The following is a 24269-nucleotide window of genomic DNA, read 5'->3' as shown; positions in this document are numbered from 1 at the left end:
GAGAAATCAGAAAATACATGAAGACAGCCGCTGCACGCAACACACTGTTGCGTGCATGTGTGAGACGTGATGGTTTTGTATTGACCGAAACGTCAGAGAGTGGACTCGTTCTGGAGGGGCAGCAGAAGCACATTACTTGCTTTCTTGTGTCAATCTCAGACAGGGAAAGAGACGCACTCGGTTAGCTCTCTGAGAAAAAACATATTGATGCGAACGAAAACGGGAACATTCATCAAAGCGGAGCTTTAAATCTGTACAGAAAAATCCTTCATCTGCAAAAGTGCTAAATTAGAATGATTTCCCATCCCTGCAGCTGCTGTCTATATTCATTTACCGCTACAGTCGGAGAGAGCGCTCAGTGTTTCTCATGCTGCACGTTTGCATCTAATAAAGGAGGGATTTCAGACACACGTAGTAATGTAGTTGTGCTCAGGGTAGCACAGAGCATGTTAAGGGGTCATCTTAGGACACGATGTTGCATGATATGCATCTCAGTTTAACGTTGTGCCTGTGCTGTATAAGTAAACACTTTCTCGTTCTCTCAAAGTCTGATTTATTTTAGTGAATCAATTCATTTGGATGGTTCTTGTAATAAACAGACTTATAAAAAAGGTTCATAGATTTGAGTCCCCACTCCCCACCATAGCATAATAACATTTAGACCATTACTATATTTTCAACTTGCACTATCCCTTTAAGACTGTTTAGTAAAACCTATATAGTTTCATGCTGGTTTTAAGCCTGTGCTGGCTAGTGTTTGGCTTTGTATCACAAGAGTTAGCAGTGCTTCTTGTATGCTAACAGATACAAGTATCAGTATGCAGTCATGCTTCACCTTCAGCAGTGACACACGTCCTACACACCAGCCTTTGACACGATGCACATCACGTTCACGTGTAATGTCACCTCTTCAGAGGGATGCAGAGTCACAGAGCTCATGCTAATGCACACACCTCGACACACACATGCAGTCAAGCACATTGAACCCCATTATATCCTTCCTGTAATCTCAAAGGTTCTCCGAGGCACATGAAGTGTGCCACTTGTATTATTTCAAAAAGACTAGCGCAGAACTTAAGAGAGAACTTAAAAGAGATCTGTTGACAGGAGCTGTGGGGGTAAAACATCAGCGGATCAGAGAACAAAAGTTCAGTGATCTGTGACACTGAACTCCTCAATAACTGAAACGCTTTAACTATTTCTGCGCTTGCAGAGCAGCTGCGTGAGTCGAAGCCCAACTGCACAGGCTGGGAGTGACAACTGTGTTTCACATAACCTCAAATCACCTATACACATATCTTCCTTCAGTCCCGTCACAAAATTAACAGAGAGCTATTTAAAGTACTAGAGCCGGAGACAGCAGTATGATGTCTGAGGCCTTAATGACAGGTCAGTGACCCCATGTGGACGGGTTTGGACCTGTCCTTGAGGCTCACATGGTCACTCACAAAGATGCTCTCGTGCACAAGAGTCTACAGAGACTGTAGGATGCTGCAGTTTATAGATTCATTTTTTGAGGTCAAAAGGTTGTGAGTTTCGTACCAATGTTTGCCCCAGTAACATTTAGTTGCGAGTACATCATCCAATCTGTGTTTTTGTGGTATCCTAAATCACAACGCTAGGCCTATAATAAGTGTTTATATTCAGACTATTTTAGACCACGAGGGACGCCAACCACTGCGGAGTTGTCCAGTACCTGCGCATGCAGTTTTGAAGTTAATTTAAGTTACATTTATTTTTTGTTGAAGTAATATTTTCCCCATTATTCACAAATATTTGTATTATTCATTTATTAAAATTAATTATGAATTAATCTCAAGTGCGAATTTTAATTTCTTTTTGTCACTGCATTTAGTTTTCTCCCTGAAACCCTAATACCACATGAACGTTTATTTTTCACAATTCCAGCTTTGTATCCCACAATGTGACTATTTTATTAAGTGCATTCCTGTAGCTCAAACAGTTGATCATGGTGCCAACAAGGTCATGGGGTCGATTTCCAAGGAATACAATAGAAATGTACCTTGGATACAATATAAATTACTTTGGATGAAAGCATCTGCCAAATGCAAAAATGTAAATGTGTATTCCTTTTTTGTTATTTCTTCTGAGGCGTAAACAGGCTAGACTTTTAGGGAGGTTAAGATGATAGATGAGGATGCCTGAAGCCCCCCTTAAATAGGGTGTAGAATGACCTATGCTCATGCACCCAGCGCTCAGTGTGGGCAGCGCACAGGAAACCAGGGCCTGTCTGGCACCCTAGCAGCTGAGAGAGAGAGAGACAGGTCCCAGAGAGACAGCAGGCCAGGGTTAATGTTACACCCTTCTGCACTAATACAGCACACTACATCTGTTCAAGGCCTACGTGTGTGTGCGCGCGTATGTATCTGTCAGATTCACATCCTCTGCAAAATGGCCATGCATTTCCACTAGCACCTGCTTGCACACGTCAGGAGTTGAATGTTATTTCTCCTCAGCATAAGCTCTCTTTCCTTATTGTTTCTCCCATCTGCAGTGATCAGTGGTATAAATAACTCATTACAACAGTATGTCTGGAGTGGGTGAAACGCAGCTCTACAACAATACCCAGCACATCTTGACACAATGACAGTGACTGATCCAGCAGTCTTATCCCTGTCCACACTGGCAGCCTAAAAATCGAATGCTCAAACAAACCTAAACAACAAATAGAAAAACACAATTTTTTAAAGTTTCACCAATGAGTCTACTCTGAAGCCTTTATGGTGATTACCATGAGTTTTCTCACCACAGACATAAATTATGATACAATACAAATCAGAAACGTATGTTTCTCCTAAATGAAAATTATATACATTAAGATCTATTAAATGTGATCTATTAAAAAAAATAAAAAATAAAAATAATAATAATATATATATATATATATATATATATTCTTCATATATATGAGTTTATAGAGACTATATATATATATATATATATATATATATATATATATATATATATATATATATTTAGATTTAAAGAAAATATTCCATTTGTGAATTTTCCTTTTTCCATTGCATTTTGTTTTCTTCCGCTCCGTGACACTCTAATACTACATAAACACAGTTGCGTGAAAGCATCCTGTCTGGCACGTTTGCTCCATTACTGGGTCAGATGTGCTGTCAGAGTTCCTTTACCCTGCAACGATGGTACTACAGCTTGTTTCTTAGATAGGCTGGCTGTGTGTGTGTGTGTGTGTGTGTGTGTGTGTGCTTGCGTGAGTATACCAGAGCATATGAGACCCTGCCAGAGTCATGCACTGACCCCTCATACTCACGCCACCTCAGACAGTATGCCAGACCCCCGCTGAGCCTCTACTGTACGGGGCTGCAGTATGCATGAGTGACCCCGACGCCATCAGCCTTTTTGTTGGCTCTCATTAATTCATGTTTGTGAGCATGGTAAAAACAGCCAGCCCGCCTGCAGAAGGATGGGGAATCTCTCCCCCTCCACTCATCCAGTAGGGGAATGTCGCGTCTGGGCAGTGCGTTGGAGGCTCAGCGCCGGGATTGGCGTGCGTGGCTGGGTCTGTCTGTGGCCGGAGGGAAATGGGGGGGCTGTTATTAAGGAGCGTTGCTGGGGAGAATAGGAATGTTTGTCATGGATGAGTGAATGGCGTGTGTCTGTGTGTAAGAGAGATTAGTGTGTCTGAGGTGTGCTGGCATGATTCTCATCTACGCTGTAATGCCATACACATACATGAGCAATATGCCGATGTTGGGCAAATAACCAGGGCAAAAAACAAACATAAAAATAATCCATATATGTCTTATGCAAGTCTTTTATAGTAAAATGGTAGTTTAACAGTGAATATACACTACCGTTGATAGGTTTGGGGTCAGAACGATTTTTGTAATTTTTTTGAAAAAAGACTTATTTTCATCAAGGCGGCATGAATTTGATCAAAAATACAGTCAAACGGTAATATTGTGAAATATTGTAATAAAAAATAAAAAAAACATTTTCTATTTGATTATATTTTAAAATGTAACTTATTCTTGTGATGCAAATCAGAATTTTTAGCATCATTACTCTGCTCTTCAATGTCACATGATCCTAATATGCTGATTTGCTGCTCAAGAAACATATCTGATCATGATCAATGTTGAAAATGGCTAAATATTTTTCTGGAAACTGTAATACATTTTAGGGTTCAAAGGCACAGCATTTCTTTGAAATTATAAATGTCTTTACTGTAAATTGAATGCATCCTTTCTGAAAAAAAGAAAGAATTAATTCATACCAAAAAAAAAAAAAAAGAATAAAATCTTATATAACTTTGATTATGAAATGTAATCTTATATTTTGGTGTGTTCCTCACAAATCTATCATACGGCTACTTGAAATATAGTGCACATATCTTATGGATTACTTTAGCCATTTTAGAGCATAAAATCTCCACTTTTGTGTTCCATAACAGCATAAAAGCACATGGAATGGCATGAGGGGTATAATGACTATCCCTTTAAGTTAAACACAAATCCTCACTGCACTTTTTGATTTCATTGGTCTCCTCGGGGGTTCCAGCAGTCTCTTATTTATCTGACAGATTGATATTTCAAGAAGTTCCTTTTTCTGCATCCCAACAAAATAAAACGTTTCATTGCTGTGATCTGATTGGTGAGCGTTCCAGGGCATCAAATCATCTCTAGGGCAGTATCTCCATCCATTAGCCTCTTAATTCTGACAGTATAGGGATGCAGTCACTACTAGGCGAGCATCACTAGCTATAGGGCAGTTGTACTGTGAGCTGTAATTCGCTATTCTGGAACTCCACTGATGAAGAGATGATTGGCTGAGAGTTTTTAGATTGTAACCGTGGCAACAGAATCATGTGGTTAAGTGTATGGTTGAGTAAACTAAGTGGTTATTATGAATGAGGTTCAGATCTAAGTCAGTATGTAAGGTCAGCTGGGCTTTCTAACTCTCTGAATGCAGCAACTTAACAACTTAATAAAGATGCCTGATGCTGACCATTTGAAAACAAGTGTCTGGTTTGGGGTGTTTTCCCCTGACCCATCACTACTGCGCACATTTATTCTGCAAGATTGGATTCCAGACCGAAGCTCCAGATAGCTGAAGAAATAACACATAATTTTACTCTCAAGGGCAGGGGCTGAAATCCCAGAGCGTAGTGGTACAGGTAGCTGTTGTGCGACTCAAGGGCGACAAGATACTGATTTCCTGTGTGCAGCAGGAGGTGGAGAATTGATGCAGTGTTTCTTCCCAGCAGGCCGTGCAACACACGGCAGACACACCTCCAGGCTGTGTATTTACCCAAGATCCCTATCACTGCTAGAGAAAACTGCCCTGGCCACGCCAGGACACGTCCAGTACATTCACCAATATAAATAAACAACACTTACACTCTGGGATTCTGGGATAAGTTCCAATTGCTTCTGTTTTGTTGAACTTTCCTTCATGTTTCCCTCTCTCTTTTACTAAAAGTTTCTACATTGATCCTGTTGTCCACCATATATATATATAAAATAACGAGTCATTATCACTGCATACAAAATCAAATACTTCTACTATATCGTATGCGAAAAACAGTATTCCAACAGAGTAGTATGCCGAATACATACAGTAAGCTGCATCAGAAATCGCATACTTCTCTACTATTTAGTAGGCGAAAAACAGTATGTGACAAAATTAGTATATCCGAATTCACAGTACTCATAAAAGACTATAGGCAAAAAGTACCCAGATGACCTACTAATTCCGGTGAGATTCTGAAGTGTGCATTTGATGGACACTTTCCTATCCCATAATTTAGTGAATGCCAGTGAAGTGACGTTACTGACGCTGGTTGGTCACATGATAATGACAACATGGTGGATGTACATCCAGATTATATTACACACATTTATACTATACAGAGCACACTTTTTTTAGTGGTTGTAAAGTAATTACTAATTCAAAATACCTACTCAAATGCGATTTCGGATGCAGCACTTGTATTTAAAAAACAATATGCGAAAATGACCCGGATGTCCTATACTACTTTTGCAGAGATTCTGAAGTGCTCATTTGATGAACACTTTACTATCCCATGAGGCCACAGGAGAGGATTTATGAAGGGAAGTAAAGCGATGCAACTGACACTGGTAGGTCATGTGACAGTAATAACATGACAGTTGTAGTAAATCCAAATTCCATTCATACTATATAGAATATACTTTTTAATGATTGCGAAGTAAGTTCAATTATAGTACCTTCTCAGACAGTATGCAATTTTGGACACATCGGATGTCTCTACGATCACTACTCCTCAAATTGTCAGAGGATATAGGCCTATATTAATGACAAATAGAGGTGTTTATGGGTATCTTCAAGTCATTGAGTTATATACAAACACACTTAATTTAGTCCCAAAAAAATCTCTTTGTCTTTGTTTTTGAACACGCACACATCCACACACACACTCCCACACATTTTCACACGCATCTTCTGAGTATAATGAGATCTTGTTAATGCCATGGCAACTGCGAGCTTCCACACGCCAACGGGTCTCATCATTATTGCTTGTTTATGATTAAAAAACCCCGAGACCTGCCGTTGTTATAGCGTTCATCACTGTCTTTGTTCATACCTCTGCGCTGTGTTAGCCAGGTTGCTATGGAGCTCTCACACTATCAGATCACACTCAACCGATTGTGTCATCACTTCCTCCGTAAAGCGGGAGGTGTGGGTCCTCTGTTCGCGATAAAGCGCTCGCTGATATCTGTCAGCGTCGGGTGTCCACACTAATGAGCGAGTTTAGCTTGTCATCTGCCTGGTGGATCTCATTAAGGATGTGATTTTGTGTTTCAGTCCCTCAGAAGCAACTGTCACTCAAACCCAGGCCTGGACCCTCCAACTGCACACTGCTAACTGGTCATTTCCGACCAATGTCTTCCTCCAGCTTCATGGCAGCTGTTCCGCATGAATATCCCAGTACACTACTGTGGTGAGCTAAGAGGAGAGACCATCACACATGTTGTGTTAGTAACCCCAGCTGCCCCCCACACCCACCCAGCCTCCGGGGAGGGTAGATCAGGAGTCAATTAAAGAGGCATTCCCGGAATGCTTTCAGAAGGTTGAAAAAGGAACAAGGGATGTCTCCGCGCTGTTTATTTTGCCCGCCAGCAGCCGCCTTGATCTGAATTTGTGCCGGTGCATGTTGACCAGGCTCCGTGAAGGAGAGAGAAATCGTACCGTGTCAGAAGGCACCAGGGGTCAACTACAGTAAACCCGGTGGCTCAGAGGGCGTTCACACATACAGTAGCAAAACCCTGTGATTTCCCTGTGAAAATGTTTAAAAGATTTGGCTGTTTTTGTTTTTTAGCAGCAGCAAAAACGTATTTGATTATTTTAGTTTTAAAAGTAATAATGATAGAATAAGTTATGTTAAGTTATGGCCAATTGCACAGACCATTAATAACATCAAGGCAGTGGGAACACTTACTAGTGACCACAGTTGTCCAAAATTTTTAATTGAAGAACTGGCCTCCTTTTAATTCATGAATGGGAATTTGAATTGGCCACACCCACAGGAGGTTGAATTGGAATTTGAATTAAAAAAAAAAAATCAGTTAATACATTCTGGGAAAAGCCATCCATCCATCCATCCATCCATCCATCCATCCATCCATCCATCCATCCATCCATCCATCCATCCATCCATCCATCCATCCATCCATCCATCCATCCATCCATCCATCCATCCATCCATCCATCCATCCATCCATCCATCCATCCATCCATCCATCCATCCATCCATCCATCCATCCATCCATCCATCCATCCATCCATCCATCCATCCATCCATCCATCCATCCATCCATCCATCCATCCATCCATCCATCCATCCATCCATCCATCCATCCATCCATCCATCCATCCATCCATCCATCCATCCATCCATCCATCCATCCATCCATCCATCCATCCATCCATCCATCCATCCATCCATCCATCCATCCATCCATCCATCCATCCATCCATCCATCCATCCATCCATAAATCTAACTACCATAAGGCCTAAAACCCTGCAAGGTTTCTTTTTTCTCCTTTTATTCAAACTATACTGTTATGGAGCCATTCAAAGTTTGTCTAGATAAACCTTTTTTTTTTGTTTTTTTTTGTTATTTAAATTATTTTAAATTTGACTTCCTTACATTCACATTTAAATTATGCGTCCTGTTTGCAACATCAATTCAAACTCCAATTCAGGAACTGGAAAGGCATTCTAAATTAAATTCTGAATGGTGCATAACCCTGCTGGTGATAAACAGGGTAGTGACCTCCAGCGATACAATCATTCCAGAGGAAAGGAGATTATAGTAACCTACTGCATTAACCAATAACCCATCACAGCCTTTCCCTCCAATCCATAAAAGCCATTTGGAACTTGTCATAAATGGTAATCCTTTCTTCCTGATTCTAAACTCTCCAATCAGAGCCTTTCCCTCCAGTTTACAGAAATAAATCTACACCTTTCCACCAAGTAATAAAACTGGTGGGCTGTCAATGACACCACACTGACCAATAGGGACTCTTCCCTCCGATTGACAAAAGCCAATCAACACTTCTCAGGCAGGTGGGATTTGACACATTGCAACCCATACAGCAAGAAGTGGTGGGTAGATAAAGGAAGAGGTGAGGTACATGTTTCCTGTGTGAAAGGGAGAATTTGTGATACGTGTTAAGAGAGACAGTTACATTGACAGAAATCCTGCTTGCTTTACAGGCTCAATGGACCCACATGAACTCACCCCACGCTGTAAACGCTATGTTAGTACAAGCGCTAAAACAGAAAACACTTGCTTAAAGCACACCGGAGAGAACAGCAGGCGAGGCTTTGACACCGCATTGTTTATGATGAACTACATCCTGCTGGGTAGCACACGCTTACCTGTCTTATAGATTTCATAGCGCAGCGAAAACCCTGCCCCTTGGTGGGCGTAGTCTGAGGCGAATTTGATGTGCAGAACGGGGCCTGAGGAGATGATCGCAGGGGGTGCGATGTTGCTGCAGTGTCTCCCCAACAGATCCGCGTTGTCTGAGTTACCATCGCGGATCTCAATGAAGTCATACCTATGGAGGAAACCAAAGACAAAGACGTTTATTCAAGAGGTCGAATGCATGGTTGACCAACAAAACTAAAGTTTATCCAAGTTGTGTCATTATCTGAATGGGAATAGATACCAGTTTGACAGTTGTGCACTAGAAACACTGGCTGATATGATAATTATATCCATGTTATGGCTGACTACTGATAAATGGCCGATATTAAAAATGTATACTATTTGGTCCAAATAAATAAATAAATAAAACACACAAAATTTTAATCAGTCATTTTAACTGCTACAAGTGAACATATGCATCATACCATTATAATGTACAGTATAAAAAATATACTTTAAGATTTGCTAAATATTGTATTTATCAGTTTTTTGTAAATTGGAAGTGTTTTTAAAGCTACACTGTGTAGGAATTACTCCCATCTAGCGGTGAAATTGTATATGACTACCAACTGAATATTACTTTCAAGCCCCTCCCATTCCGAGGGCGTTTTAACTCCTACGGTGGCCGTATTATTTCAAATCTGACGGCAGTCGCGAGTAATCTCTCCCTCGCATTCGTCACGGTGCCACTGGGTGTAAAAATGCGAAAGGCGAAGCTTGAATTTCCAGGTATGTCCCTCTTTGGCTAATGTATTTTCAAGATGGAGGAGCAACATGGCTTCTGCCATTCCAGCAGCTCACCCGTATGTATTATAAATGGCAGATTCTACGCTTGTGAGAATACTTGATTAGTTTGTAGGAGTAATTATACATTAATAAGCACATATAATTTTGAAAGAACAAAGTGTTTTTTTGCTAAGAATCAACTTAAAAAATGACACAGTGTAGCTTTAAATATTAGCTTTAGGTGAACGCAATATAAATAGAAAAATAGATGTAATGTGCATAAAATATCGATACTGATACCGATAAATAAAACATATCTAATATTGGTAGTAATATTTAATGCATTCCCAATTTGAGAGCAGTCCATGATAACAGTCCCTTACAGAAAGGTGTTCCGGGATCTTCACATTACTGTAAACACGACAGATGGAGAAGACACACAACACAATGTGTGTTAAAGGTCCGACTGTTCTGCAACCATAATGAGTTTGGTCCCCCACCCCCACCCTGTTAACTATCAAAACACAAACAGCCTTAGAGAAAATTACAATGGGATTGTAGTTAAAATGTGTTTGATCTTAATTAACTATATGAAACTTTGTCAATTATTCACATATTATACTTTCTGCCTGGTTACTAAATCAATTCTTTCTCTGAAAAGCTTTTCAGCAAAAGAGAAGGTGTATTATCTGCTCTCTTTCGAAAGGTGAATCAAAGAGTTTCTTTTTAAAACAGAAGGGATTCTGGGTCCAGCTGGCAGGCAGCGAGAGTAAAATGCGTTGCTACTTAGCACAGTGCTGTAGTGTTAATAGGCTGAGGTTTATGTAGCTGTACTAGCAGAAGAGCGTGACTCCACACAGCATGCTGCGCCTCATTTAACCACCAATTCAGCAAGCCTGTGGACCCTCCGAACATCTGTACCCTTCAGCGCTGGAGAGTCATTGTCTAAAACACTGATCCAACTCGAGAGACAAGTGCACAGACAGAGAAATCAATGAGCCTCGAGTTGGAGAAACTATGCTTTCTCGCCTCTGACATATTTATTCAGTGTGGTGTATTCCTAGAGGACAAATGCATTGCTCTGTCATAGTTTGGGAGGCTTAATGCGAGTTCTCAGTTATGATTCATTGATGTACCTATACAAGTCTACACAGGTTTCTGCTAAAATTCCTTAAGTGACAAAAATGGTAATATTGTCAAAAAAAGATGTAGACACCCCTGTTTGATTGTTGAGTGCTTGTGTTTTATGTGTTTATTTACACTACCATTAAAAAGTTTGGCGTCAGTACATTTTTTTCATGCTTTTGAAAGAAGTCTCTTATGCTTACCAAGGCAGCATTTATTTGATAAAAAATACAGAACGTAATACAGAAATACAGAAAATATAAGAACTTATTCCTGTGATGTCATTCCGATATGCTTGATTTGCTGCTCAAGAAACATTTCTTATTATCAATGTTAAAAACTGCTGTGCTGCTTAACATTTTGTGTAAATATTTTCCCAGGATTTTTTTTTCTTTTTTTTTTAAATAAAAGAACGTTCAAAAGAACAGCATTTTTGAAAAATAATTTGCTGTCACTTTTGATCAATTTAATGCATCCTTGCTGAACAAGAAGTATCAATTTCTTTCAAAGCATTTTACTGACCCCAAACTTTCAAATTGTAATGTAGCTATATACTGTAATTAAAATTAAACTGCCCACAATTTACAGGAAGCTGAACTGGAATTGGATTTGGAATTAAACAAAAGTGGAACTGACTGAATTCAATAGGTTGCACTGTATTCTAGAAAATGAAGTGTTCTTCCATCCTGGTCTATTATTTACATATAAAGCCTGTAAAACATTCAAACTAAAAGACTTAAACTTCTTTAAACTTTCGGCTTTTCAAAGTTTGTCTCGAGTGTACACATCTTAATTCCTTCAACCCTGTCTGTTTGTCTTCTATTTGACAGGTTGTAGGGTTCACAGAATCCGTAAGAATAAAGGAGGACATCTCAGGAGCTGTAGGCACCAAACACTCCCCAATCAAACATTTGCACAGCCCTCCTCAGTGCCTCTGATAACATGTCCCACCTCAACTCGCACTTCTGTCTCTTTCCTCAAAATGACAGGACACTCTGTGATAAAGGATGAAAACATGACAGCGAGAGAGAGATGAAAGTACAGAGTAACCATCTGACAGATGCCAGCAGCTGTCTTTAACCGGCCTTAAACACACACCAGCACCGTCAAATAAACGTCTTGGCACATAAAACACAACCACACAAACACTATTCTGTTCTTTTTTAGTGAACTTTCAGGTGCTTTTCATTTGAAATTAGTACAGAGTTAAAAGTTACTCTCGCTTTTTCTGATTCATCACAGTCACCAATTAACTAAGACACCAACCCTCTTACAAAAACAACATTCACCTAACACTGAGGACGCATGCTGTGTGGGACCATTACAGTCACATGCGCGGCAAACAACAACACAAACACTGGCTTGTATTTGCAGTGGATGCGAGGGTAATACGATTTTCATGGATCTTATTCCTGAATGTTGTTACTATGGTGAATCTGTTTGGGGTGAGAATGCTGCCATTGTTGACCGATCCAAAGAATGAGTTCGTACTACGTAAACTCCACATTTTTGTGTGTCAAAGACTGATTCTGTTTTCTCTGTTGGCCACTTTTCCACTTGTTTTTCTTTTGATCTGCCTTGTTTTCACTCTTGCTTTGCACTAGCAAACTAGGGTAAACTAAACACAGGCTTTTGCACCCTGAGCTTGTGTATGTGTGTGTGCTCTCTAAATAATGTGTTTGACTTGACCACAGCAGAGTAAGCATCTGCAGATGTACCCCTCCTCCACCATCAGAGACGCATGCTAATTGCCTTTTACATGTTGTATCTATGAGCCAGTACTTTTTCACACCAGCACAATCTTTTTAAAAAAATGTTTTAATAAAGCACAATTAAAACAACGTAATGTTGATCAATGCGCTCACACAATAAAATTACACAAATAAAATGTACTTTCAGACAAACAATGACTAACAACATGTGTTAAGAGCCAATTAGCCTACTGAACCAAACGCTAATTCAAGTAATGTAATTTCAGGTTTCCTTTAAAATAACCTAAAGGAGGAGCCAGTCTAAGATGTAGAGATAGACTTTGGAGCTACAAATGCCCGGTCACCACTTCATTTCAACCTGGTCCTTGAAATTACTTATCAAGCATCGGACGTCCCCTGCAGATCCAGACACAGTTTTGCTGACACAATGTAAAATGAGACTATTTTGTGGTTGACAGCAACATACTGTAAATGAGAGTAATTTATCGAGTTTTTAGTAAAAGTGAAGGTAATTTTTGCACCGTTTTTCTTTTTTGAGTGGATCAAATGGGTCAGACGTTGGCTTAACTGACAGCAGAAGATAGGATGAATGTTTAAAACTTGGTAGAAGCTACTATAATTAAACAAATGCCAACATATAAGGTTGTGTGATGTATCATCATCCTTTAAAACCATAAAAAAACTATGAAAGGTTGAAATAAGACCCAAACTACATTAAATAGTAATGTTTGGTACCGTGATGATAGCAAAATCTGGGACTTGATGGACAAAATCAGTTGGAAAACCATAAATGTTCTGCATGAGCATGTTTTAAATAACTGTCTTGATAGATTAAACAGTAAAATCACTGGATTTTATATCTGGATTTTTATCCAATAGTTTTTCATCAAAAACCACATTCTGGACATACAGTATTACACTTACTGGACAGCTACAGGCCAGCAACCTTTTCTAAACCCACAACTAATAAAATATAATGAAAATATTTAACGTTTACATTTGTACAAAATACAATATTACTAAATATCTTGTTACTTACTAGATGAATCGATTAAGATTCACTCCAAGCGTGATTGAAAGTGAATAATCACAGGCTTTGTCTAAAAACCTCAATCTCACCCAGTGGAAGAATTAAAATGCTGAAAGTGCCTCTAAAATATTAACTGCTTGTCCGAGAGCATTCCCAGACCGTGCTCATCTACCATTTGCTTGGTCATAAAACCAGGAAAGGTATGAAAGAAGAAACAGAAGTGCTGCAGAGAGAAATCTGGGACGATGGTTACCGAATCTTCCGTTATACTCACAGTTCTAATGGAATATTGTACAATGCAAGCATTAACACACCAATCTAACCCTGTCATATCTAAGACTTGTAAGCCTAGCAAAGCCTGTAATGGTCATAACAAATATGCCTGTACTCTGAGAATGATGTGATATGTGTGGGAGACCTGTGTGACCCCCTTGAGTCCTGTCCGGCTTCACACCATCCATCGATTCTTCATTACAAGCGGAAAACGCGCATTGATCAGAAGGACCCCTGGGGAGCCGCACGGAGTGATGATATCATCCGCTACTGTTGGCCTCACTCGAGAGGAAACCTAGCTGTGAGGTTAGACGCGTCCATTTGTCAAATCTATCATGGAAAAAGACCCACGTGGAGAGACAGAGGGGGAAGCTGCTGTGTAAAATTGTTCCTTTCATAGACGTTCACGTCAGTCACGAGCAATTAAGAGGCTAGTGCGTTCACACAGGGCTAGCGTACTGTAGCATCACTACTGTCCCCCGTGAGGTTACTACAGGAACAAAGGCAGCTGTCTCCGTTCCCCAGCTGGAGACGGTGGGGTGTCCCGGGGTCTGTGATCACTGCTCTGCATGTGCCTGGAGTTGAGAGGTCTAAAAATGCTCTCGAGCGATCGTCAGTTCGGATCTCCTTCATCACAGAAGACAATACAGAGACGTTACCAAACGCGAGGCCATGGCTGTGAGTGTGAAGTATATATATATATTTATACACCTCGCTGTAAGAGTGTGAAGTATATATATATATATATATATATGTATACACATACAGTCTTGAAGCCTCAGGGATGTTATCACTCGACTGAATTAATAAAATACCTGGGGATGAAGGAGAATGGAATATCCATTCCTTATGTATTAATATGGTGATTATAGATAATATCAAAGACTGGCATACTGTGCCCGAGTAAGGAAAATAGAGTGTAAAGAGTGGGGAAGGAAAACAGATAAAGATGAAAGAGAGAGATAGAGAAGGAGAGTGGTAAAAGATAGAGAGAACCATGACTTCAACCTGCTCAGCCCTGTTTCTATACCCATGTCATTCAGCAGAGCAGCTTTGCAGATTGCATTACAGATATATCATGATAAATCAACCCATGCTTATTATATTTATTCCATAATAATCTATTTATAATTTTTAGGAGCGGGGATACATCTGATGCTGTGCCAAAGGAGGCGTGGGACAATCTGATGAATTAGGATGAAGCTGGGACGACAAGTGAGACGGTGTCTTTCGTATAAGCTCTGAGTTTCAAAAGTAGAAAGGATGATTAGTGCACTCAAGATGCTGACTATGTAGGCAGCTCACTAGTACAGTTCATGAGTGGGAAAAAGACAATTATGTTGCCCTATAAAATATCTTCTTTTAGCCAAATTTCTGGGTATCATTGCATGTATCCTTGACAGAAAAGACAATCCAATAATGCACTGCAACAATAATAAATATTTTTATATATAGAGAAATATATATAAAATTCATTAAATAGCCTATGAAACGAATAATAAACAATACAATTAACATAAATATTGATATATACATCATATACTTACATGTATACACATTTAATGCTATAAAAATAATTTAATAAGAAAGAATAATAATAATAAATAGTAAAATAAATAATTAATAATGAATCAATTAAACAATCAATTAATTAATAATACAAATAATAATTAATAATAAAAATAGGTTAGACTTTATTTTAAGTACCGAGTAATATTAAACAACAACGTACTTATAAGGGTTAAAATAGGGTTTGGTTTAGGGTTAGTTGCATGAAATTAAAGTGTACGGCAAGTGTACGGACACTGAAATAAAGTGTTGCCTAAAAGTTTTTCTTAAAAGCACTGATACAATTATTATTATTATTATTTTTTTTAAATGTAAAATGTGTGCGCTCTGTATTGCAATGCTAGTTTAGCAACATGCTAACTTGCTGCTTTAAACACTAGCTGCCTGCAAAGTTGCATCCTTTAGTAACACGTACTGTAACAACTTTCCCCACCTCCAGTCTCTACAGAGAACTAGAAATGTTGTGGAGGAAGTGTTTGCAGTGACAGCGTGGCTGGACTATCAACACTGTTTACCGCATCTATGTGTAATGAGAGAGAGAGTTAATGCTAATGTGGAATAAAGCAATGCTGAGAATTGGCCATGCCTTGGGTGATGAGTCATTTTAATCAGACACAATGTATGATGGGAAAGAAAGAGGGATCAAGAGAAGGGGAAATAGAATGAGAGAGACTAACATCAGTGATCATCACTATGTTTCAAATGTACCAGGATTTTTAACTAGCTAATCAGTCCTCAGTCAACTAGCTTTACTAGAAAAACAATACTTGTGAACCAACTTTAAGCCAACAATATACCAGCCTAAACCAGCCTGGACCAGTATGGAAATTTGTGTAATTATGATCTGCTCTTTTCAGATGGGTGGAGGAGGAGGAGGAATTACAAACCAAGGAGGAAAGAATGGATGAAAAAGGAGGTTATGGAGTTAAAGGAGAAATGAATGGAAAGATGAAACATAAGGGTGTGGTGGCAGACGAGCAGACTAAACTTCATGAGGTCAAAGTAGAAATCATGTAGTGCAGCCAGTTTTCAGCAAGTGTGCATATAAACATCTGTCAGTTAGGACTCAGAGGCATGCCTGGATATGATCCCTGAGCTGCATAATCATATCTGACAGGGAAAACGCTTCAGGTTAAATAAATTAAGTATGGCGCTTAGCTGCTGATGGAGCCAGTTTGAGTCCAGTGGAAAGATACTGAGCTGTTACTATCTCGGGATCAACATAGATCAAATAAATAGTCTGTCCACAGTGTCTATACCACAATATGAGTGAAGGGTGAGAGCTTACGATGCACACAGCACTATCACACACATCCAAGATAAGAGCTGTTATAGAATGGTATTCTCATCAGAAAAGACTGAAAAATGTGCTCATGTGGCAATATCTAAATTAATTGATTTCATTCAAGTCAAAAATCTAATTTAACACAACTGAATGATCCTTTATACATTCGTGTACAAGAACAAAACTATATTCACGGGTTAGCTCATGCTGTATGAAGGCAGGGTTGAATGGTTGTATAGTCTAGTCTAGTGGAACTGTCTCACTCGACCCGGCCCTCCGTCTGTGAGTCTCGACGGCGCAACTGAACGATCTGTCCACTTCACAAAGAGTTTGTTGTAACACCTCTCCAGTATGGCGTCACGTGACAGTTTTCTCTTGCGATTCTAATGGAAGCATGTTAATGGATAAATCTTTTTACAACTTGCTTATTTAAGAAGTGCTTGTGTTTAATCGGCATTAACAATTGTGATTGTGTCGAACCCCAATAGAACTCGATACTCCCAACGTTGTCCTTAATTCATCTCCCTGGCCAAGGGACAAAAACAATAATCGCTAGAAAAACAGCAGGGAACAAGTCAGGGAGTTTAAAGTAACAAAAGAGCTAGGGAGATGATTTTAGCCAAGAAAAGTCTGGCTTTGTGTTAAACAGAAGATGCTGATATATAATTTGTGCATTTACGAGGCCTACAGATCAGGCATAACAGTAGCTTCCCCCATCTTTGTTTACAGCACAGAAATCACAGGCTGTAAACAACCATACTTAACCTTTATGTGGTACAAATGGTTACAAGGCTTCAGAGACAGAAAGAAAGGTAGAGAATAGGGTCAGGATGGTGATTAGCTCTAATATTATATATATATACACACACACACACACACACACACACACACACATATAGTGGCGCCTACAGCTGCACCACTGTATACTATGAGAGTGCCGACTGACCTGAGAACATTTGCATGCAAATATTTCAGCAGTTGTATCCCGTATTTCTGTCGATTCCAATCATTTGTTATTTCTTTTCATTCTGTTATTTCATTTTCAATCATTTGTCGATTTTCTTACTTTTCAATGAATTGGCCAACCATGCTTGCAAAATGTAATAAATGGATTCTCATTCGTTCGGACCGCTCTCTCATTTAATCATCTGAAAAGATTTATCGTCAGGAAAAGACAGTATCGAGAGAACGAACAGCGTTGGATGAAGTGGATATTCACCAAAAACAATAGATACAAAAGGCTATTTTTGAAAGTTAACTTATTCTAAAATTTAGCTAGGCTACTGCTGTGCCATGTGAATAAGATGTCATTCACACCGAAAGTGTTTTTGTGTCCGCCTGTGATGCTCAGTTGTTGTTATATGTAAATATATGCCCATATAGTCTTTTGACAATTTTATTGATTTTATCGATTTTGGGGTTAAACATGTTTAAAATGTGTCTGATACCTTCATTGTGCTCAGGTGTACCATTGCTCTCAATGATCGTATGGTCCGAAGAGTCTCAAGTCTCATAGAAGTGCGATTGATTCGCTCTGAGCTTAATTTTTAACAATAAACGTTTCTATTTTTTTTTTTACTTTTTAGTGTCGTTTCTGGAAACAACAACAACAAAAAACTCTTTGTGTATGAAATCCTGCAGGCACCTATATATATTACGGGTGTTACGGTACGTTTTTGTCTCGAACCGTACGGTACGGACATCACGGTTTGGTGCATACAGTCGCACGAAAAATACATTCAGTCACAGGCAATCCATACTCCAATCCAGAAGGGGGCGCACACGGCAATGCAACGCTGTTTTCTACCAGTAAAAATAGCAGAGGAAGAAGAAGAGACGATGATCGATATGTTTCAATCTCTCAACCAACCAGTGTTTCAACTGCGAAAAATATAAATAAAACAACTTGAGAATAATATCTTACGTAGCATTACATTAACCTCAGGTGTCAACAGCAGGTTAGTTCGTTAGAGAAATGAAATCTAGAGAGAAGCATTTCGTATATGCACCATATTAGCCTACCGTAATGTCTTGATTAAGCTCTTTAATGTATTTTTAAATACATTTGTCACGAAAACAAGTTATGACAGTCACCGTGCAAATGATTATATTTCAAAAATGAATTGGAGTATAAAATTAACTTTATAATTAGATTTAGAAGATAATGCAAAACCTGCCGTATGTGCAATTTACAGTACATGTTTTATTTATTTATTTGTGTGTTGATTATGATATCTAATAATAAATAACTCAATTTAATAATTCAGGCTCTGTTTTTAATTGTAACCTTTAATAGTATAGTAATGGGTAATTAAGGGCTCCCTATAGTTTACAGCATTAGCTAAGATCGATTTTTTTTATCCTGAAGAAAATAATTATAATAGAATTTATTTAAACACTATACACATTTGTTAAAAAAAAACACAGTTTAATTAAAAAAAAGCAATTTTGTGTTTAGTTTACTCCCCCCTGCTGTACCTAACCGAATCGTGACTTCAATAGTTTGTGTACCGTTACACACACACACATACACACACACACACATATATATATATATATATAGCCATACTGTATGTCCGTACAGCAACATGCTACAAATCATCCAAAATACCTATAGTGACACTCTAAAGTGTTAACCACCTACAACACTTTAGCATGCACAAACAGCATGCACATTTTCTTCAAAAGATGTTAAAATCTAGTCTGAGCATTTTTAGCGGAGCAGCAGATGGATGTGAATATGGAAGGTTAAAAAAGAGACGTCTGTTTTAAGTCTTAGATCTGGTTGTGCTAACCTGAGAACTACTGGGAAACTGTCCACTTTCCTCTTTTCCAAATGTAGCAATGTGTCTTATTCAATATGGAGTTCTGTTTACTAATGGACGCGCAAAGAAATCCCCTGTGGGAGGAAAGCACGGAAAAGGATGTGTGATGTAATGGAACGTGTTGCATCTTCTGTCAATCAAGCCGGGGTGGAGGGAAAAAGAGAGACGAAAATAACAACAGTAGGCTACTATCCCGTTCTCAAACCACTAAGGGGTAAGCAAAGTGCTGGAATGAAACGCATATCAGACTTTCCTGTCTCCGTCTTTTGATCTCTCTCTCTCTCTGTTGCTGTGCTCACTGGAAGTGCTCAGTGAAGACACTTTCAACAAAAGCTTCTAAAAAATTAATGCTCCAATTTCAACAAAGGAATGTCAAAAGCCATCCCATAAATCTCTCTTTAAAAACACTTCTATGTATAATTAATACGCCCAAAATGATAATAAATGCCAAAAGGACAAAGGGCAATATTCAGTGAGAAGAGTGAGAGAGCTGAAAGTGGCAGGTTGTGACAGGCTTTGTGGCTCTGCCGGAAAGGGTTTGTAAAACATGACTCATGAATGTCGGAGTCTTCAGTAGCAGCTGTTAATTCCCCCCGAAATTCGTCCCACTTTACGAAACGCGCTTTAAAACAAATCCACCCAAACTGTGAAAATACACTAAAACTCCATGTACCGTTATAACCCTGACCACGTTCTGTGCATTTCTACTGCTGTCCAATAGAGGGAGGAGTCGACACAGCTGCCGGTGAAACACACGCTGAGAGCTCAAGCCTGCACGTTTCATGATTCCCAGAAATGTGTGTCAAAGCTTTGTTTATTGGATATTTAATTAAAGTGAAGAGAGTGTGTGTAATGTCGACTAGAGCCAGACTCAGCGGGGCATCACGAGAAGGCCCAATAATCACCAGGCAAGAAACATCAGCAGTCTTTTCCAAATCAACTCATTTTAAAGAAACCACTACAGTTATGACTCATATTAAGCAGCAGAATGAAAAAAATTAAATAATAATCGTTCATTATATAAAAGAAAGAGAACAAGATTGCCGTGTCGCCTCTTCTGTGTGTATATAGTTTCTCAATCTCATTCAAAAATCAGCTGTGTATAGGCCATGAAGCTCACCTGCAGTCCAGCTTCTCAAGCTCAAAGTGTGGGTTGAAGTTTAGGACGATGCGCTGGGACGGTTCGGGTGCCGTGATCACCCATCGGCAGTTCTGGTGGGGCGGATACTCCAGCGGGTAACCGGGTGTTGTGATGTAGCCTGCGTCACTGGCGTCCAAATGCCCACCACATGGCACTGTGGAGATGAGAGTGGAAAAATGTGATTAAGCTTCACTCAAATGCACTGTGAAAATGTTTCTTTAGTGTATTCATATTCACTGAATCATATTAAATAATATTGTTTTGCCTTAAAACAAGTCAATTTGGATGCTACTCAATGGTCATTTCTCAAATTATTGAGGGATTAAGTACACGGGTCAATTTGACACTAATGATTCTAATTGACACAAAGGAAATGGCTGACCTCTGCTAGTCAATAAGCCACGCAGTCATGACTTACTAACAAAAAGCTTTTGCTCTGTGTTCCGATGCATAATACAAATCAACACAAACTGGGAAATCAAAGAATCTGTTGTGTCTGTCCCAGTTGTCAACTGTATCACTGACAAGCAATCTGCAAACATTAGGACACAATCTTCAGTAGTATCTTCAGAATAATAACCAGTCTATCAAACAGGACAAACTATTCAGTGACAGGAAGTGTGTCTGCATAAGGTCAAAGGTCAACCCAATGCTGTGAGGAGCGTAGTGATCAGCCACAAAGACGTCTTTCTGTGTGGAAGGCGCATAGATAGTGCACTCATTCGCTCTCTCCCCTGCCTGTGTTTACCATTCTCTTCCCGAACAAGCCCTCGGCTCCCACAGCTCAAATAATTGATATGGCTCTCATTCATTATTGCTCTGATCGTAGTATTGAGGCACAGCTGTTTAACCTCTGCTAGAGTGGTACGATTGTCAGCATGCACCGAACACACATGTTCGAGGAGAGGCGGTGTATGAATGTTTTAAGGTGCGGAGGCACTGAATGATTCAAGATGGCTTCAAGAACTTACTTCAGGATATTTTGAAAAATGTTTCAAATGCTTTTGTCTAGACAATGCAAGCCAGTGGGGTCCAGTGATGTTTTGGACCCCATTGACTTTCATTATATGGACAAAAGCATTTGAAACATTCTTCAAAACATCGTTTCTCTGGGTTCAACAGAAGAAGGTAGGCCCTAAGTCATAAACTCTTAAATATAAAGATTTCAAAAGAGGGTTTTCTCAGCGATGCCATAAAAAAACATGGTTTTCTTAGCATGAAGAACATTTTAATAATCTAAATAATCTTTTGTGGAATGGAAAGGTTCCATAGATGTTAAAGTTTCTTAATTGAACCATCAAAGTTAATAAATAACCTTTATTTTTAAGAGTGTACAGGTTTAAAACGACATGGGGGTGAGTAAATTATGACGCAATTATTTTCGGGTGAACCGTTCCTTTAAAAATGCTAAACCAAGAGTACTACAATCATATTGGTAGTTTAAAGCACAGTCAAACAAAACTCGACAAATAACGGCCATTCGATTCAGTGGGAATCTGTGGAATTCTGTGGTGGCGATTCCGTGTGGTCCTGCTCAGCGGTTGCAGTGCACCAGCAGTAACCCATCAGTAACCCAGCAGTAACCCAGCGAGGGGTAACATACGGCACGCACTCTGCTGCCGTTACTTGAAATTCACAACAAATGCTGATGTTCTAGCGTCACACATAGTGGCCCAGTGGGGACGCTGGGAAGGAGTTCAGAGGAAGTGAGAGCTCTGATTGACAGTTTGAGGTCTGTGGCTGGTTTCCACAGTACTTTCTGCGAACAATTACAACTCATCTGTATTGCACACTTGATCTCTCACAGTCAGTCACCGACTTTCTCACCGTCGGAAAACAAGATGGATGTGGTGGGATGCGACCTCTTCATACCTTCCAGATTTACACTGCATTCAAAGCACACTGCAACTAAACCTGACTAAATGCGTCCTAATTCTTAAACTCAGCAGACCGCTCACCTCTGCTCTAACATGGTGCCTCGTCGAATATTGAATAGGGCGATGACATTGATCGCAACACAACAGAATTTCAAGTGGTGACATTTTGGAAAGCTATGATGACAACTGAGGTGTGTAAAGGTCTGTACTGGCAACAGAAAACAAGACTTCAGGAAACAACAATAAATCAAGTTATGTACCACCAAACATAAAAAAAACAAAAAAAAACGTTCGGGTTGACCAAACGATTGGTCACAATGGTCGACTACTCAACTAGTTGTCTAACAACAGAACACTTTTTCTAGGCTACTTTTTTTTAAAATAGTAAAATATTTAAATGTATCAATAACATAATTACATTTAATATAGTTTTATCGATTTTTTTAAAATAGTTTTAGATTTTTTACTGTAACTACCATGCTGTGCTTAAGCTGTTAAACAATTTTACATCTCCGGAAGTCTTTAAATACATCCCTTCAAAAGCATCACCGCTACATGCACACACATGCAGATGGTCGTCTTCGTCGTTGTGTCGGATCTCATGCTGTTTCTGAGTGTCCCATCATACACACTGCATTTTTAAGTCAGCATGCCAAGTTAAAAATAGATCAAAACCCTGTGTTCTGTTCCTGTTCTGTTGAGCCCGGTCCAGCTGTTTCCAACACAACAATGTGTCTTTATGTAAATGCATCCCATCCCATCCGAATCTGAAACAAACCAACTAGTCGTTCGTTCAGGCAACCCACTGACTAGTTGAATTTGGAAATATGCACCAAACACACTTCCTGTGGGCTGCAGTAGAACAATCCCAGCATCATCACTTTCTCACATGTTCCGGGTCGATTCGTTTGTGTATGCGTGTTCTTGCCGAACGAAGAGGAGGGTCGACAGGCTGATGGGCCTCATTAGGAGGTGTTCTTCCTCCCTAAGCACTGGACCTCAACAGAACCGGTCTGACAGTGCAGAGATTCATTTCCACTCCGAGCAGGGAAAGCGACAGATACTGCAGTAGTGTTGTGTTGCTGTGTGGGGTGGCCTCATGAATTATAGTGTCTGTACTGCTAAAGGAGTCTATCCATCTACAGTCTCTGCCACATGCTATCCCAGCAGTACGCAGCCCTGGCGACTGGGCCGAAGTCAACTCCCAGTGTGTGTGACTTTGGTTGTGTTTGCCATTCTTGTGGATGATTTACATTTGCTTTCCACCAAATACAGATGAAGCTGGTGTCTTGAGGAATGGAAAAAATATTTACGCTGAAAACATAGGGTTGTTGGTTTTTCACATACTTTTTTAAAAGTGCACTGCTCATCAAAAAGCTTTACACATAAAAACATGAACAGCACTTATGTTTAAAATTATGTCTGCTCGCATGAGATTAATAATAAAAGCTAATAAAAGCTTTTTAATTTGACATGGAACAGGTCGCCTCCTGGGGCAGACATGTTGAGATCACATGACCACCATGCAACCTGTGGTTATGAGACATTTTAAAATATTTTTAAAATAAATAATTAACAATAACTACTAGGAGTGTTGCGTTTTACTGGTATTAACGATATTCATATTTAAAAGGAAATATTGTTATTGTGTTCACTAGGGGTGTTACAATATAATGGCAATAACCATAAACCATAAAATGGAAAGTACACAGTGTTAAACTCTCACATGTT

The 24269-nt window shown here is 39.4% G+C and overlaps 1 protein-coding gene across 2 annotated transcripts in view; it reads right to left on the bottom strand.

The window, feature by feature from the left end:
• The window catches only part of nrp2b (neuropilin 2b), a 72994-nt gene that overhangs the window by 43390 nt on the left and 5335 nt on the right, over window positions 1-24269 (bottom strand). For both annotated transcript variants that reach the window (XM_079619496.1, XM_079619497.1), the window contains exons 2-3: window positions 20641-20815; window positions 8924-9105 (exon numbers count right to left, since the gene is read on the bottom strand). In XM_079619496.1, the coding sequence (XP_079475622.1) occupies window positions 8924-9105; window positions 20641-20815 (357 nt within the window). The remainder of the gene's footprint in view (window positions 1-8923; window positions 9106-20640; window positions 20816-24269) is intronic.

The sequence above is a fragment of the Phoxinus phoxinus genome (genome assembly GCF_949152265.1).
Source record: "Phoxinus phoxinus genome assembly, chromosome: 7".
NCBI lineage: Eukaryota > Metazoa > Chordata > Actinopteri > Cypriniformes > Leuciscidae > Phoxinus > Phoxinus phoxinus.
Note: the sequence above shows the minus strand (reverse complement) of the source record. Positions and strands in the feature narration are given on the sequence as shown.